Raw genomic sequence first — 17,299 nt, 5'->3', positions numbered from 1 at the left:
AGTTGAGCAAACAGAGTTAACTTTTATCTGAAACAGATTTTTTAAATAGGTTAATTTTAAAATGTAATGAAGGATATAATTACCGAAAATAAGTATTTAACATTTTTCATTTCCTCTAGATTCTTTCCCCAAACCCATCTGCTTCTACCTACCAATAGACATATATTACACATTATGTTTAAATGGGTTTGATTTGGGTAGAACTCTTAGTGGTCACTGTAAAGAGCAATTTTGTTTTCAAGGAGTGTCAATTCACAAAAATTTGTATAGGAGGTTTTTGACTAGCTGCGTTTCCCCCTTCCACAATGAAAATAGCATTATTGAGCCCCATAGAAAAACCTTGAATTTTATCTGTAGATTACCTACTGTCAACACAAATAATCCATAACCAACCTATAAATGAGAATTGAGGAGAGTTTATTATGAGCCAGAGTGAGTATTAGAACCCGGGAGGGCCTATATTCAGATTGAAGGCCATCTTGTGAAATTAGATAGACCGGGACCTCATAGTCTCTCATCGCTGATGAAGACCTCTAACTACTGCAGGAGCAGTGAAGTTGCTGACGTGTAGACCATGCTTACGTTTGTTTCCTAGGTAATATGCACGTGTCACTAGCAGAGGCCCTGGAGGTTCGGGGTGGACCACTGCAGGAGGAGGAATTATGGGCTGTATTAAATCAAAGTGCCGAAAGTCTCCAAGAATTATTCAGAAAAGGTAAGTTTAAAAAAAAATTTTTTAATTTTGAGTAACAGCTAGCTGAAAAAGAGATAAGAGGGTAGAGTATAGAAAGGAATACTTCCTCGTATCTCTCTTAGGGCTAAAAGCTCAGATCCTGTCTACCTTCATTTGAACATCTTCTGTATGCCTGATGTTGTGCTAGGCACTAAAAATATAAGTGTGATCAAAACCAAAAACATTCTCTGCCTGGAGCTTACGGTCCAGTGCGGAGAATAGCTATTAATAAAATATTTGTACAAACAAATGTAAAAAAGGCAACCATGATAAGGACTACAAAGGAAAGGATTCAGTGACTCTGAGAACCTGTAATAGGAGGGTTTGACCTGGTCACGGGGAAGAAAAGAAAGGCTTCCCTGCGTAAGTCACCCCTGAGCTAAGACCTGAAAGAAGAGTAGATGTTAACCAGGTAAGAGGGTTGGAGAAACATTCCTGGTAGAAAGAATAAGATGTGCATCCTTGTAACTCTAAATTGGGATGATGTAGCCTGAATAAGTAGTTTGGTGCTTCCCTGTAGAGGTGGCCCCCTCGTCCAAATGGTTGTGTGGCATTTTGGAGCTGGAAAAGTTAGGGAGTCATCCTTTGGTTGTCCAAAAACATTTGGTGTCATGCTGAAAAGCTCCACATGAAGATGGTGTTTGCCATTCACACCACATGGGCAACACCTGTTTGCAACAGTAGGCGAAGAAGTCAAGCTTTGTCTAAGGGAAGAATTAATCTGTGAAACCGATTTGAATGAATTAATCAGGTACAATAAGGTGACACAAATAGAGGAGGATTTGAGGGTAGTAAAGGTTTTCAAAGTGTGGTCCCTGGACGAGTGCATCAGCATCGCCTGAAAACTTATAAGAAATGCAAATAATTAGGCCCACACTAGACCTACTGAATAAGAAACTCTAGGGGTGGAGCCCAGCAATTTGTGTTTTAATAAGTCCTTAAGGATAATCTCATGCTTGTTAAAGTTTGAGAATCGTTATAGGATTGAACTGCTGAAGACCAGGAGCCATGGGAATGTTTTGAAAGATACAGGGTGACCGCTGCTTGAGTACAGGAAGTCTAGAGCACAGGGGCAGAGTGTTTGGGAACAGACGTAAAGCTTTGTTGTTGTTGCTGATGTTTTCCAGTCCAGGGACACGAACTTGAAATAGTGTTAGGGACCATTCACTTCTACTATTACCTAGATGTTTGACGATCTTTGATTAGAATTAGGATTAATCTAAAGAAAATTTATTCATTTTTATCTAATGCAGCTTACCTAAAATCTAGCTATTTTAAGTAGGTTTTGTTCCTTTGCTTCGTTTTTTTGTCCCCTTTTCTCCCAAAGGGGCACCCCCCCCGTACATAGTTGTGTATTTTCACTTGTGGGTGCTTCTAGTTGTGGCATGTGGGATGCCACCTCAGTATGGCCTGACGAGCAGTGCCATGTCCATGCCCAGGATTCTAACTGGCAAAACCCTGGGCCACTGAAGCAGAGCGCGCGAACTTAACTACTTGGCCACGGGGCTGGCCCCTGTTTGCTTCATTTTAAATTTTCAGAAAATTTGAAAGTATAGGCACTCCAGAGTATAGAGCAGACAGCCATATGCTCCAAAGGTGGTGTTGAAGGAAGTATATGTTGGTGGCTTTACTCAGTTAAGTAACAATAGTCAATTAATATTTAAGAAACATCTACTTGTGAGTTATTGTGTGGGAGATCCCAGTAGGTAGAAGGTGTTACTGTTGCCCTAAAGGGGTTCATTCAGATCATACAGATGCATGTGAAAAGTGTACTACTTCAAAATAGTGTGCCAGATGGGTGATAGAGACAATGAGTACTATAGATGTTCAGAGCAGGGAGAGATAATACCTCTTTTTATTATGCTAATGGAAGGATCACTGCCCTGGCCGTGACTCATAGAATATAAAACATCTTGCTCACTGTGAGTACCTACGGGTTTTCCTTCTTTCAAATTTCGTAATGTTAATAGAGATTGAATGTCTGAATGTAAAGCACCTGTCCCTGAGATGCAGTTATTGTGTAACATATTGGCACATTACAATAAAGAGATATACTAGATGTGATATAAAATTGTGAGGCAGCTATGTCTCCAGCACGTCCAATGGGAGCTGGTACCACAAGGCCTTCAGTCCAATTCATAGAGTAACATCAGTCATATAGAAGAATTGAATTTGGCTTCTTTGGCAGTCTGGAGACTAGACCAACTGTTGTGACTGACGATTGGAAATTTCTGTGTTTTTGGAGGAAATTCATGCTTATTTGATTTAGTTTATCTGAAATCTAAGGTTTTTCATTCTTTGTATTTGATAGCACAGTGTCCTTTTGCAGCAAGTTCTTCTCCTGACTATTAATAGCAAACTGAAATAAAATAATTAGGTTTGCTTATTTTGTAGAGGAATGGTGTTGGTCTTGGTTTTCTAGTAAACACCCTTAAGAATAACACTAGGAATGTTACCGGGGAAAAAGTAGGTAAAATACAGTGGTCTCCAAGAAGTGTGTTTTTCTAAAATGTGTTTTCCTCTCTTGGTTTTCTTTGTCTTTCTGTGTCTGTTACATAGAGCTTTGCTTTGGTTCATATGGATGGCTTTTCCCCCACTGTCTTCTTGAGCTTGTATGTTGCTCCTGTGTCTTCTTCAGTGTATAAATGCAAATTGATGTTCCTATGAATAGAATGTTAGAAATAAGCATTTCTAATGGAGAATTATTGAACACAGGTCAAGAAAAAAATCTATTTCTTCATCTTTTTGAGCCTCCTAGCAATTTAACACTTTTAGCCATTTTTAAAACAAAATTGTTATGGTTATTATTCATAGAATAATGATATCTAAGCATGACCTTGCTGAAAGATACCATATTCAAATGAGTTTCTCTTCAGAGGAGGAAAAATGTAAAACTTTTTGAAAACGTGTAATTCCAAACATTTAGATGATGATAATGATGATAATTGGTTCTCCTTGTGTTATAAGTTTCTTAGTTTTATTGTCTTATGATTATTATTCAAATGTGCAATCTGTGTGATTACTTTTTAGAATTTTTTGAGCTTTTGTTGTGGCCTTGCGTTTGGTCTCTTTTTGTAAATATTCTGTATGAATTTGAAAAGAATGTATATTTTCTGTTTCTAGGGTATAACTTAAGCTTGTTAATGTTTGTGCTTTTAAAATTTTTTATAGCCTTGTGTATTACTTTGTATACTGGGTTGTCAAATTCTTAGGGATAGTTAAAATCTCCCACTATAATGATGTTTTTGCCCATCTTCTTTTTACTGTCATTATGTGTTTTCATGCTGTTTTGTATGACACATATAATGGCTAATGACTAATTTAACTAGATTGGATTTTTTTTTTTTAAGATTTTATTTTTTCCTTTTTCTCCCCAAAGCCCCTGGGTACATAGTTGTATATTCTTCGTTGTGGGTTCCTCTAGTTGTGGCATGTGGGACGCCACCTCAGCGTGGTTTGATGAGCAGTGCCATGACCGGGCCCAGGATTCAAACTAACGAAACACTGGGCCGCCTGCAGCCACATATGAGTGACATCATACAGTGTTTGTTCTCTGTCTGGCTTATTTCATGTAGCATAATATCCTCTCTATCCATTCATGTTGTCACAAATGGAAAGATTTCATTCTTTTTATGGTTGAGTAATCTTCCATTGTGTGTATATACATATATATACATACACATACCACATCTTTATCCATTTGTCTACTGATGATACTTAGGTTGCTTCCATATCTTGGCTGTTGTAATGTAATGTAAGTAATGCTGCTATGAACATAGGGGTGCATGTATCTTTTTGAATTAGTGTTTTCGTTTTATTTGGATAAATATCCAGAAGTGGTATTCCTGGATCATATGGTATTTCTTTTTTAATTTTTTGGGGAACTTCCATACTGTTTTCCGTAGTGGTTGCACTAATTTATATTCCCATCAACAGTTCAGGAGGCTTCTCTTTCCTTCACATCCTCACCAACATGTGTTATTTTTGATAATAGCCATTCTGACAGGTGTGAGGTGATATCTCATTTTGGTTTTGATTTGCATTTCCCTTATGATTAGTGATATTGAGCATCTTTTCATGAACTTTAGGCCGTCTGTATGTCTTCTTTGGAAAATGTCTATTCAGGTCCTCTGCCCATCTTTTAATTGGATTATTGGTTTTTCTGCTATTGAGTTGTATAAGTTGTTTATATATTTTGGATATTAACCCCTTATTGGATGTATCATTTGCAAATATCTTCTCCTGTTCAGTAGGTTTCTTTTTTGTTTGTTGATGATTTCCTTCACTGTGTAAAAGCTTTTTAGTTTGATCTAGTCCATTTGTTTATTTTTGCTTTGTTGTCCTTGCCTGAGAATACAAATCCAAAAAAATATTGTTAAGACCAATGTCAAACAGTTTAGTGCCAGTACCATACTATTTTGATTACTATGGCTTTGTAGTATAGTTTGAAACCAGGGAGCATGATACCTCCAGCTTTGTTCTTCTTTCTCAAGATTGCTTTGGCTATTCAGGGTCTTTTGTGGTTCCATACGAATTTTAGGATTATTTGTTCTAGTTCTGTGTAAAATGCCATTGGTATTTTAATAGAGATTGCATTGAATCTGTCGATTGCTTTGGGTATGCCATGGGAAGCATGGCAACAAGATGTTTAGAAAAACAAGATCAGGTGACAAAAGTGACGTCACTTCAGATTCTAGAGGTATTAAAAATAATAATAAGGGAAAATTATGAACAAAGTTTTTGAAAAAATTAAATTACGTGAAATGGACACCTTAAAAGACACAAACTACCAAAGCTCATTCAAGAAAAAGTAGACAACTGGAATTGCCCTATATCTTGGCTGTATCTATTAAGATGATTAAATATATACAAAGAAAACTCCAGGCCCATATTGCTTCACTAGGGAATTCTAAAAATTTAAGGAAGAAATAATAGCAATTCTATATCAAACACTTGAAGAAAATTGAAGAGAAAGAAATACTTCCCAACTCATTTGATGAGGCCAACATTGCTATAATATTAAAATCAAAGACATTAGTGAAAATAAAACTGTAGACCAATGTGCCTTATGAACATAGAGGCAAAAATTCTTAACAAATGTAATCCAGCAATATACAAAAATGATAATACATCATGATCAAATAGATCCCAGGAATACAAGATTGGTTTAATATTCACAAATCAATCAGTATAATTCCCATTATTTACAAACTAAGAAAGCAAAATCATATGTTCATCTCAGTAGATGCAAAACATGCTTTTGATAAATTGTAACATCCATTCTGATAAAAAGCTCTCTGCCAAGTGGGAATAGAAAGGAACTATCTCAACCTGATAAAGGGCATCTACGAAAAATCTGTCGTTAACATCATTCTTATTGGTGAAACATTGAATTTTACCCCCTAAGATTAGGAATAAATCAAGAATATCTGCTCACATTACTTATATTTGACGTTGTGCTTAATGTTCTAACCAGTGCAGTAAGGCACGACAAGGAAATTAAAGCCATCCAGATTAGAAAGAAAGAGGTAAAACTGTATTTATTTGAAAATTACATGACTGTTTACATAGAAAATTTCATAGAATTTACCAAAAAAGCTACAGAACTGATAAGTGAGTTTAACAAGTTGCAGGATACAATATCAATATACAAAAACCAATTATATCTTTACATAGTAGCAATGAACAGTCAAAAATTGAAATTTTAAAAAATACCATTTAAAAGTGATAAAAATATGTAGAATGTGAATTGTGAAATAAAAAATATAAAATAATCTGGAATAAGTCTGACAGAAAGCAGTCTTCTGTGGTTCAGAGATTTCTACAATTCCTACCACTACCACTTGCCTGAGGAGTCATTTTCCTTCTTTCCTTAACAGCTGTGTTCATCTTTACTGCCACAAAACAGTGTCCTTTGATGTGAAGATATGAAGACTTGTTTAGTGAAAACTAAAAAACAATGCTGAGAGAAATGAAAGAACATCTAAATAAATGGAGATCTATGCTGTGTGCTTAGATCAAAAGACTCAATGTTGTCAGTATTCTCTGAATTGATCTATAGATTCAGTGCAATCCCAGCAGACTTTTTTTGTGGAAATTGGTGAGTTGTTTCTAAAGTCTGTATAGAAATTCAGTGGATTTAGAATAGCCAAAACAACATTGAAAAAGAACAAAGTTTGGGGATTCACAGTACCTGCTTTCAAGACTTATTTTAAAGTTACAGTTATCAAAATAGACAAATGAATTAATGGCATGTTATAGAGTCCAGAAAGAGGACCCATATTTATATGCTCACATGTTTGTTGGGAAAGATAGGAAGGGTGATCTTCTCCAGGAATGATGCTGTAACAGTTGGATGTTCCTAAGGCAGTGTGTTATGAACTGCATTTTGTTCTCTGAGAAGTCGTACATTGAAGTCCTAACTCCCAGTACCTCAGAATATGACTGTATTTGGAGATAGGGTCTTTAAAGAGGTAATTAAGTTAAAATGAGGTTATGAGAGTTGGCCCTAATCCATTATGACTGGTGTCCTTATAAGAAGAGGAAATAAGGACAGACGCACAGAGGGAAGACCATGTAAAGACACAGGGAGAAAATGACCACCTGCAAGCCGAGAAGAGAAGAAGGCGTTAGAAGAAACCAACCCTACTGGCACCTTGTTCTTAGACTTCTAGGCTTCAGAATTGTGAGAAATAAAATTCTGTTGTTGAAGCCACCCAGTGTGCAGTGTATGTGATGGCAGCCCTAGCAAATTAATACAGGCAGGATGAAAAAAAAACGTCTAGAAACAAAATACATAGTGACTAAGTTTACAACTTCACTGGAGACTTTAAACAACTGAATTACACAGATTTTCTTTTCTTTTTAAAGTTAAAATTCATAAACTGGACTAACTAATAGTGCTGAGATTACCTGGATATTAAAAATGTAAGGGGGTTTAGGTGCCTGGAGGATTGAATGAGAAGGTCCAACATACCCCTTCTGTGAGTTCCGAAGGAAGAGTTGAGAGAACGGGAAACAGGATGAGAGAATGAAAAGTATAATGGTAAAGAAGTTTTGAGAATTGACGAAGTACATAGATCCTAATACTCTAGAAGCTTAAGTCATAGTCAAAATAAATAAAAATATATCCCATACCTAGATTCGTGGGATTGGAAGTACAGAACATTATAGATAAAGAGAAGATCTTTAAAGCAATCAAAAAAAGAAAGTGGATTATTTCCAAAGAAAAAACAATTAGGCCAATAGCGGACCTTTTTTTTTTTTTCTCCTTCTCCCCAAAGCCCCCCGGTACATAGTTGTATATTTTAGTTGCGTGTCCTAGTTGCAGCATGTGGGATGCCACCACAGCATGGCCTGATGAGCAGTGCCACGTCCGTGCCCAGGATCCGAACCGGCAAAACCCTGGGCCACTAAAACGGAGCACGCGAACTTAAGCACTTGGCCACAGGGCCGGCCCTGCTAACTTCTTAACAGCAACAGTAGAATCAGAATTTGATAGAATATCATGTTAAAACTGCTATGAGAATACTTCATAATTGTTTTTAAAACAAAAAAGAAAAAATTATTAAAGAATATAATTCAACTTAGAAAAACGGTGTCTAATGGAAATATATGTCATATATATAATTTAAAATTATCCAGGAACTACATTAAAAAGGTTAAAAAAGTAGATGAAATTAATTTTAATAATATATTTAATCCAACATATTAAAAATATCATATCAATATAAAAAGTATTCATAAGATGTACACTTTTTTATACTAAGTCAATATCTATTTTACACTCACAGCACATCTCAGTTGACTCTAAATTTCATCAAAAATGTTCAGATTTCATAAAATTTACTGATGAAAAAGTAGATTTACATACTCAAGTTGTTCCAAGCATACTCTAAAAAAATTTCCAATAACTAATTAAGTATTCATTTTAAAATTTACAATAAATTTCAAATTCAGATCCTTAGTTATATGAGCCACATTTCAGGTTCTTAAAAGCCATATGTAGCTAATGGCTACTGTACTGGAATGTGTAGATAAAATTTATTGTCCTCTTAAACTGTAGTTCAAGAAAAAGGTCAAAACTAAAGCATTTTTGTACGAAAACCGACTATTTACCATCAACAAACCTTCACTGGGGAAATTAGTAAAAGTGTATTTCAGGAAGAAGGAAAGTTAACCCAGAAGGGAAAAGAAAGTTTCAAGAAGGAATGATAAGCAAAAAAAATTAGTCAAGTTGATGGTAAATCTAAATAAGCATTGGCTGTATAAAAAAATCGTGAGTAATAATGATGTCAAATTTAAAATTTTTAAGAAAATAGTAACATTTAGCCTGGGATGGAGTAGATAAAAGTTAAAACAGTTTAAGGATTTGATTCTGTTCATGAGAAATGTAGGTCTATTGACTTTATAGTTTGCATAGTCAAATATCCTTAATGTTTGTAAGGATAATCACAAAAAGAGAGAAAATGTAAAACTGTCAATCTGGTAGAACCAAAGGAGGGTAAGTAACTCGATTAATTCCTGAGAAGGGAGACAAAGCACTAAACTTCAAATTGACTTCCTGGTTTATTTGTTTTTTTAAGCCTTTATAGGAAATATAGAAAGTTTTTATGGATTAAAAGCTTTTGAGTAAATCTCTGTATAGTCTATGCAGCTTTTAAAAGACCAAATCCTAACTTGCCTCTTTATACTACATTCCTAAGTATCTACGATCATAATTCTCCTGATTAACAGGGTGTATCAGTTGTCCTTGACATGCTGCATCTTGCCTTGCCTTCTTAAGGCCAGAATTAACAGGTCCTTCAAGTTAAATGTGTTTGAATCAGATAAAATTACCCCATTTGTTCCCTAGAAACAAACTATAAAGCATGAAGTTAATTTAATGTCAGCATTCTTAAAATGAATAAAGTGTGTTGTTTAACAAGTGTATGAGTTACTTATAGTAAACCACCCCTCCCCCACAAATGCATAGTCAATACACTGTGTTTTGCTTTGAAATTCTTTTGGCTCTAGATGTGACAACATGGACCATTTTATAAATTTAAAAAGTCTTACATTTAGAGGGGAAAGTTGCTACAGGTCATGTTCTCTAGTTCCATCCTTACTGATAAATGCAATTTTACTCACTGTATTTATTGTTTTAATTTTCTAGTTAGAGATTTTTTAAAAAAGATATTGAGGTATAATGTATATGGTAAAGAGCATTATTCTGAATTGTACAGCCTGATAAATTTCATGAATGCCCACACCCATATAACCACCACCCAGATCAAGGTATGGAACACTTCAAGCACCTGGGAAGGCTCCTTCTAGTCAGTTCTTGGTTACCAAGAGCAGTCATTATTATGACATGTTGCATAGATAAGTTCTGCCTGATTTTAAACATCATATAAATAGAATCATACAATTTGAACTCTTTTGTGTCTGGTTTCTTTTACTCAACATTCAGACTGACATTTATCCACAATATGTAGCTAAACTTTTAGGAGAAAACATTTTACAATTCTCTTTTTCTTTTCTCAAATATACATATTGAATTGGGGCTTTATGCTTTGTATCATTTATCGTATATGCCTTGTATCAGTAACAGGTTAAGATTTTTAGTTTCTTGAAGTGATGTGTATCAGTCGTGGTGAACATTTTTACAAGAAATGTATCCTAATAGTTATTTTTGAAAAATGAAATAGTCTATCATTCAAATAAGCCTCCTTTTCCCTTTTCTCTTTGAAAAGGAAAAGATTTTAAAACTGTAAATGGGGGTGTGGTATCTGAAGAGTAGCAGAGGATGGCATTAGTGGTCACAAAGATATTTTTCATAAGTAGCTACAGATCATAGTTATGTGGAATCATGTCATCAGAAATAAAGCCAGTTCCTCTCTGGAAAACTATGTATTTCCTTCCTCTGGAAACTGAAAATGTACACTAATCTTCATGACCTTTTCATCCAGTTCTCCAAAAGTGAAATAAATGCCAGTCACTCTTGATATTATTGGTTTTTCGGTCTTTGTGTAAATTCCAGGTCCTTGAAAGTAAGGAGAAGTTGCTGAGTTCATTCGTTAAATTTTGTGTTCTTTTTCCCCTGACATTATGCAGAGAGCAGGGTGTAAGAGGATCTCCTCTAACTCAAAACTTTGTATTGGGGAAAAAAACACAATGTGGTGCTATTTATAAAGGGCCTTTACCATGAAAGTTTGGTGCCATTTATTCAGCTTCCTCCTTATAAATAGAGAAGAGCTATTTAGGTTTCACTTCTAATCTAAAGTTATTTCTGATAGCCATTCTGCCTTTCTAATACAAAATGATTTTATTATAATTTGGGTAAGATAGTTACTTAACACTGTCTGGCTTGCCCTATCTCTTGTAAAAAAAATACCTCACTCGTGGCTTTATGAGCTGAACAAAGCAATTTTTTAAAGCATTAGGAAAGGATATAAAATTATACATACTGCATCTCATCGTGTTCTTAGTATCAGTAAATTGACATAGAAATGGAACAAGTCCAAGGTCAAGAAGCAACTTAATTAAGCTATGACACTATTTTATTGACTGTAATGAGGGTAGTGGTTCTTGGCTGTGTGTTGGGTAGATGGATATGCACATCTGAATCTCCAGGAAACTTTTAGAAAATGCTGTGTGAAGTCCTGTGCCCCGTCTCCAGAATTGACCCCAAAATCCTGTGATTTAGGAGACAGGAGGCATGTATGCTTTCCTAATTATTTCCTAGCCCCCAAAGTCAGACACTTTGTAAATAAGTTTTTTTCAATATTCCAATTAGCAAAGCTGATACTTCCTTTGAATCATACTTGAAAAAATAACTAATAAAGAGTTGAGAATAAAGATCCAGTATATTTTCCTGGTGAATAATTAAGAGTTCCTGGTGTTTGAAAGTTGAAAGAAAACTTTGTTTTTCTTCATCATGGAGCTCCACAATAACCATTTTTTGCTAACCAGCAAAATGTAAATTGGTAAGTTATAATCATAGCAACCAGGGCAGAAGGCCACTTTAAAAGACTGTAGACCTGTGCTGTGGAGCTGGAATTGTAAACAATTTCATTTTTTCATGTATTGCAATTACATTATTGTAATGGGATTTTACCTGATCTTTAGGAAATTCATAGTTCCTGTCTTTAAACCACTTTATAGTCACAGAAAAAATCTGTGAAAACAGAGTTACAAGAGCATTTTGTTCAGTATTTTTGTGTATAATTTTTGGATGTGCAGTTTTTATTGATGAGGATAAAGAAGGTGGGTAACAAGGGTGAACACAAAAGGAAAATCAAAGAGGAGGATCTTCATATATCAGAGGAATCAAGTGGGCAGCGTCCTCAGAATATAATGCAAGGAAGAAATGAAAGAATTGCTACTATTTCTTCATGCTGCTTGGATCAGATGGCCAAGGAAGTTTGCTGAAGAAGAGAGCAAATTCTTAGAGACATGCTTCCTTCTACCCATATTGTCCAGCCGTGGAAGCCCTGTTACTTTTAATAATCATAACCAGTTTAGTTTTACAGATTGCCTGTGTTTCACTTTTGTTAAACTCAGATCTCATTGTGTTTTGTTACCAAGATGCATTGTTTGGAATTTCCTCAAGAGTCTTGCAAGTACATAACAAACAAAACTACTAGAAGCCTAATTGATCAGAAGCCATACCAAGATTCCAGTGGTTGTGGTTTGGATGAGTGGCTTGCATGTGTTTAGCGTTTAAAAAAAAAAAAGAAAAAGACTGTGTGTGTTTGTGTGAGTAAATGTCATCACGAAATAATGTCTTTTCTCTGCTATTCTAGTGAAGAAATTTATCACTAAGTTTTACTGTCAAGAAAATGTTAAAGTATAGTGGAAATATTCTAAACCATTTATTTTTTTCTGTTTGTGCATTGTTATACCAGATGATTGTTTTAACATTGTATATATTTTTATGAATACATGAACTGAATTTTTGGGAGAATTCTGTTTTATAAAGTGACTTCATCAATCCTTCAGAGTTTGGAACAGTGACCTCTGCATAGATTTTTGCCAGGCACTCTGATACAACATGTAGAATGAGAGGACTATAGTTTCTCTGCATGTGCTTAAATAGGCAAAGGGATTTTTCAGGTCAAAATGGTGTCATTGTTGTTTTAAGTCTTTAGATGATTTCCTGATCCTTTTTTGTTGTTGTTTATAAGAAAGATTGTCCCTGAGCTAACATCTGTTGCCAGTCTTCCTCTTTTTACTTGAGGAAGATTGTCCCTGAGCTAATTTCTTTGCCAATCTTCCTCTTTCTTGTATGTGGGATGCCACCACAGCATGGCTTGATGAGCAGTGTAGGTCTGTGCTCAAGATCTGAACCCACGAATCCCAGGCCGCTGAAATGGAGCATGCGAATTTAACCACTGTGCAACTGGGCTGACCCATCCTGATACTTTTGATTAGTGTTACCTTATCATACTTGTTACCTAGTTATGATTATTTCCCTAATTTTTATACCGTAATTGGAAGTCCAAAAAATAAAATGAAGGGGACAGTCTAAAGGAAATGGTAGGATCCGTTAGGAATAAAATGTGTGAATATGGATCTTCGTTTAAGGGAATATTAGAAAGAAGCTCTAAGATGTTTCCTTGCATATCAAATTTCTGCTTGTTTTTCACTTTGCCTCTAGCTGCTTGAAATTCTGTTTAAGGAACTTTTTCTGTGGAATGTTGGTAAAGGTCTAAAAATAGAACCATTTGCCAACTGGAATCAGTTCACATCAGGTTTACTCTTTCATAATAATAGCATTCTTGAGGGCAATCATCACAAAACTAAAACACTATAGGACTTCAAATTACAAGCTTCTGGAATTCCATTTTTAAATATTCTTTGGTTAGCATTCTTTGACGGATTTTTAATACATTTGCTTTAAATTCCTTCCTTTTAGTTAGACAAGGAGGGTGAATTAGACTGATTTTAGCCACAACTCTAAATTTCCTCACTTGTAGGTTTGTATAATAATTATAGGTTTACAATTATTGAAAAATGTATTTTGTTGTTTGACTGTTTTCTAAAGAATCCAGTACTTAGAATGTTGTGTGTGTGTGTTTTGGGAATTTGACAGCAATGTAGTTTATTGTCACAGCTGCTTTAACTTTATTACAAGACATTTAAAAATCACATTTGAATGAAATATGATGAAAATATTTGCATCATTTCTTTGTGTATGTGTGTTTTTTAACAAGCAAAAATATGACCCACCTTGGTAATTCTGTTTCTCACTGCTCTCCACCGTTCCTCTGCCTAAGATTCTTGCTGCTCCTTGTACAAACTTAATCATTTCCTGACTACATGCCTTTGCTTTGGCTATTTCTTCTCTTTGGAACCTCTCCCTTAACCATGGTCAAATCTTAGTCATCTTAAAAGGCCACATATAAAAAAAAGAAGTTAGGGGGCCAGTCCCGTGGCTGAGTGGTTAAAGTTCTGCGCACTCCGCTTTGGTGGCCTGGGTTCTTGGGTTTGGATCCCAGGTGTGGACTTGCTCTGCTTGTCAGCCATGCTGTGGAGGCAACCCACATACAAAGTGGAGGAAGATTGGTGCAGATGTTAGCTCAGGGTGACTCTTCCTCACCCTCCCCACACCAAAAAAATTGATTCTCTCTTCATCGTAGCTGAAGTAATTTTCTGTCCTCTAAACTCCGTTTGTATTCTCTTTTTCTCTCTAAGGTGCCTTTTTATTTTCTGTCTTGTATTTGTTTGTGAATACATTTCATCTCCCCAGTAGTACTATAGACTCTATGAACAAATGACTTGTAAAGTTGGGAAGATTATATTTAAATATGTATAGTGCTTAAAATGATATACTTTAGATGTTCAGTAAAAACGAACAAATAAACAAAAACCTATTATGTAAAGCAAAAGTTGAAAGATAACAGTTCTTGGTAGAATAAGAGTAATTTTTCTGACCTTGGCTGTGCTGGTAAGTGAATAAACCTCTTAACTTCGAAGTGATAAGCAATTACAGATTGCTTTCACCTTCAATGGTTACTGTTCTGTGCTCCCCTGTCACGGAGCGGGTAGGGTCAGTCTGTGGCCTGGGCTGAGGAGGAGGAGGAGGTATAGCCAGCTCGTTTCTGGTCTGAGTGGATACCAGCATCCAGATGCCGGGTCAAGACGTAGCGTTTAGACTTCTGTGCGTCATTCATGCCTCTGTGTTAGCTGTGATCCTGAATAATTTGTAAAGTCAAATGGTAACAGGTATACTAGAAATCATAATTCTATCCCCAAGGAAGGCTGACAGGAATTAAACATGAGAGTTAGTATCCCAGCTACCTCTCAATTACTAATTAAAATAGTGGGGCGGAGATTGGCAGTAATGAGTGAAATGAGAAGTGTGAGAGGGAAAGTACAGCACCATACTTGCATGGATGCCCAAGAGAAGAACAACCTGGAAAAAAATGCTGAGAAGGAGCATCAGTCTTAATGTTGGAGTACCCTAGGGCACAGTCCTTGTCTTGATTTCTTTTCTATCTTAACTCACTCTTTGGTGATTTCATCCAGTCACAAGGCTTTAAATAACATCTGTTAGGCCAATGAGTCCCAAAATACTGTATCTCTGATTCACACTTTTCTCCCCATCTCTAGATCCAACTGCCCTACTTGACACCCCCATTTGAATATCTAACAGATATCTTAAACTTAATAGGTCTAAAGGTAAAGTTCTAACTTCTACCACCATCTCCCAACCCCTACTTCAGCAACCTGTGCTATCCTGAGTCTTCTTTATCAGCTGATGACACTCCATCCTTCCCATTCCTGAGACCAAAATCTTGGGGTCATCCTAATTCGTTTTTCTCTCATTCCACATCCAATCTGTTGACAAATTCTGTTGTCACTATCTCCGAAATACATTCAGGTTCCAACAGGTTCTCACTGCCTTTACTGCTACCCCTGTGGTTCCAGGCCATCATCATCTCATACTGTATTAGTTCATTGCTTTCCTCATTGGTCTCCTAGTGTTTGTTCCCTTTAGTTGCTAATTAGAAAGGAATTGATTGTAGACTGTGTTATAATATCTGTGACATGTGAAATCTCAATTTTTTGTGTGTATGTGAGGAATTTTGGCCCTGAGCTAATATTTGTAGCCAATTTTCCTCTTTTTGCTTGAGGAAGATTATCAATGAGCTAACATCTGTGCCAATCTTCCTCTATTTTATGTGGGATGCTGCCTCAGCTTGGCTTGATGAGCGGTGTATAGGTCTGTGCCCAGGCTGCGAACCCATGAACCCCAGGCTGCTGAAGCAGAGCACACAAACCTAACCACTACAACACCGGGCTGGCCCCAGAATCTCCATATTTTGAATAGCGTCCTTTGACAAAGAAAATATTGTTCTGCCTTTTTTGAGTGATTGCATAGTATTTGTGCATGAAATACCCCAAAAGCTTTTAATAGAAAATGTGTAAAGTGGCCATGAAAGGCAATAATATACCTAGGCTTACCAGCTACGATGATTCATTGAAATATATTCTACCATAAGAATTGTGAGCTATGTTTCTAATAGCCAGATGTGTGGTTGGGTAGGTCTTTGAGGACCACTCGTCAGTGACTCGACTTCAGTGCAATATAAGATGTGCTAAGTGATTAAAAGGTGTGTTCAAACACATTTTCCTTTTTTAACACAGTTATTGAAGACGTGTTTCATATTTATAAAAATACAGGAGAACATATAGTTGGCTTTTTAATCTTCAAAGGAGGAATGAATTTTAATAGTTTACTGTTTTATTAACATAAGTCAAATTCTGATGGTCAGAATCTTGACCATAAGTAGAGGTTAATAAGTCAGAAAGGATGGATGATTCAGTTCTAATAGAAGTTGTTTTCAGGAAAGCGTAAACACTGTGTTTGATAAACTGTTCCATAGACTTCTGTCAATTTCTTATGATTTCACTTAGAGAGATATCACTATAACCCATTCAGATTGAATAATAATGGTAGAGACAGTCACAGGCCTTTTGTGACTCTCCTATAGCAGTTTCTTGAGTCTATAACTTAGTTCACTTAGCGGCTACCTTAAAACCTATTAATAGAGGTTTTCAACTTCCTTTTGAAATAGGACAAAATAAAATTCCCTCTAATAACTCTGTTTTGTTGAACCTAGCGTATAGCTTCTCTTTGAGGAGGAGGGCTGATGAAATCTATGGAATTTTTTTTTTAATACTCTTAAACATGAGTTCTTAGGCACCCATACTGGCAAACATTAAAACAAAAATACTAGCGACCCCATTGGTCACATTTGGTAATACATAAGCTGCCTGAAATTCTAGTGCAAAAATGAACAAATGCACACAAGACAAAATCCAAATTCCAGACAAGTACGTGTTTTGACACGGGAAAGAAATTTTCATTGTGGGTAGAAACTACTAATTCCAAATCCGATGAATTATCAAAGGAGTTATTTTCTATCAGTTCCAGAATACTGTGGTCTAAATCAGGAAATCTTAACCTGGAGTCCATAAATGGGCTATAAGGAGATCCATGAATCCTTTTTGGTGAAGAGTTTTGTATTTATGGTCAATTTCCTTGAAAGAGAGATCATAGTTTTTACCAAATCCTCA

At 35.8% G+C, this 17,299-nt stretch overlaps 1 protein-coding gene across 41 annotated transcripts in view; it reads left to right on the top strand.

Annotated features, from left to right (window-relative positions):
* PTPN13 (protein tyrosine phosphatase non-receptor type 13) overlaps positions 1–17,299 on the top strand; it is a 201,548-nt gene that overhangs the window by 52,095 nt on the left and 132,154 nt on the right. For 31 of the 41 annotated variants that reach the window (XM_070263489.1, XM_070263488.1, XM_070263474.1 and 28 more), the window contains exon 2: positions 596–715. Coding sequence is in view for 27 of the 41 variants with exons in the window: in XM_070263474.1 (XP_070119575.1) it covers positions 601–715 (115 nt within the window). In the remaining 14 variants the exon portion in view is untranslated. Of the gene's footprint in view, positions 1–595; positions 716–6,612; positions 6,834–17,299 lie in introns of all 41 variants that reach the window. The other 10 variants (XM_070263464.1, XM_070263483.1, XM_070263482.1 and 7 more) reach the window with 1 other exon arrangement.

The sequence above is a fragment of the Equus caballus genome, chromosome 3 (assembly GCF_041296265.1).
Source record: "Equus caballus isolate H_3958 breed thoroughbred chromosome 3, TB-T2T, whole genome shotgun sequence".
Classification (NCBI taxonomy): Eukaryota; Metazoa; Chordata; class Mammalia; order Perissodactyla; family Equidae; genus Equus; species Equus caballus.
Note: the sequence above shows the minus strand (reverse complement) of the source record. Positions and strands in the feature narration are given on the sequence as shown.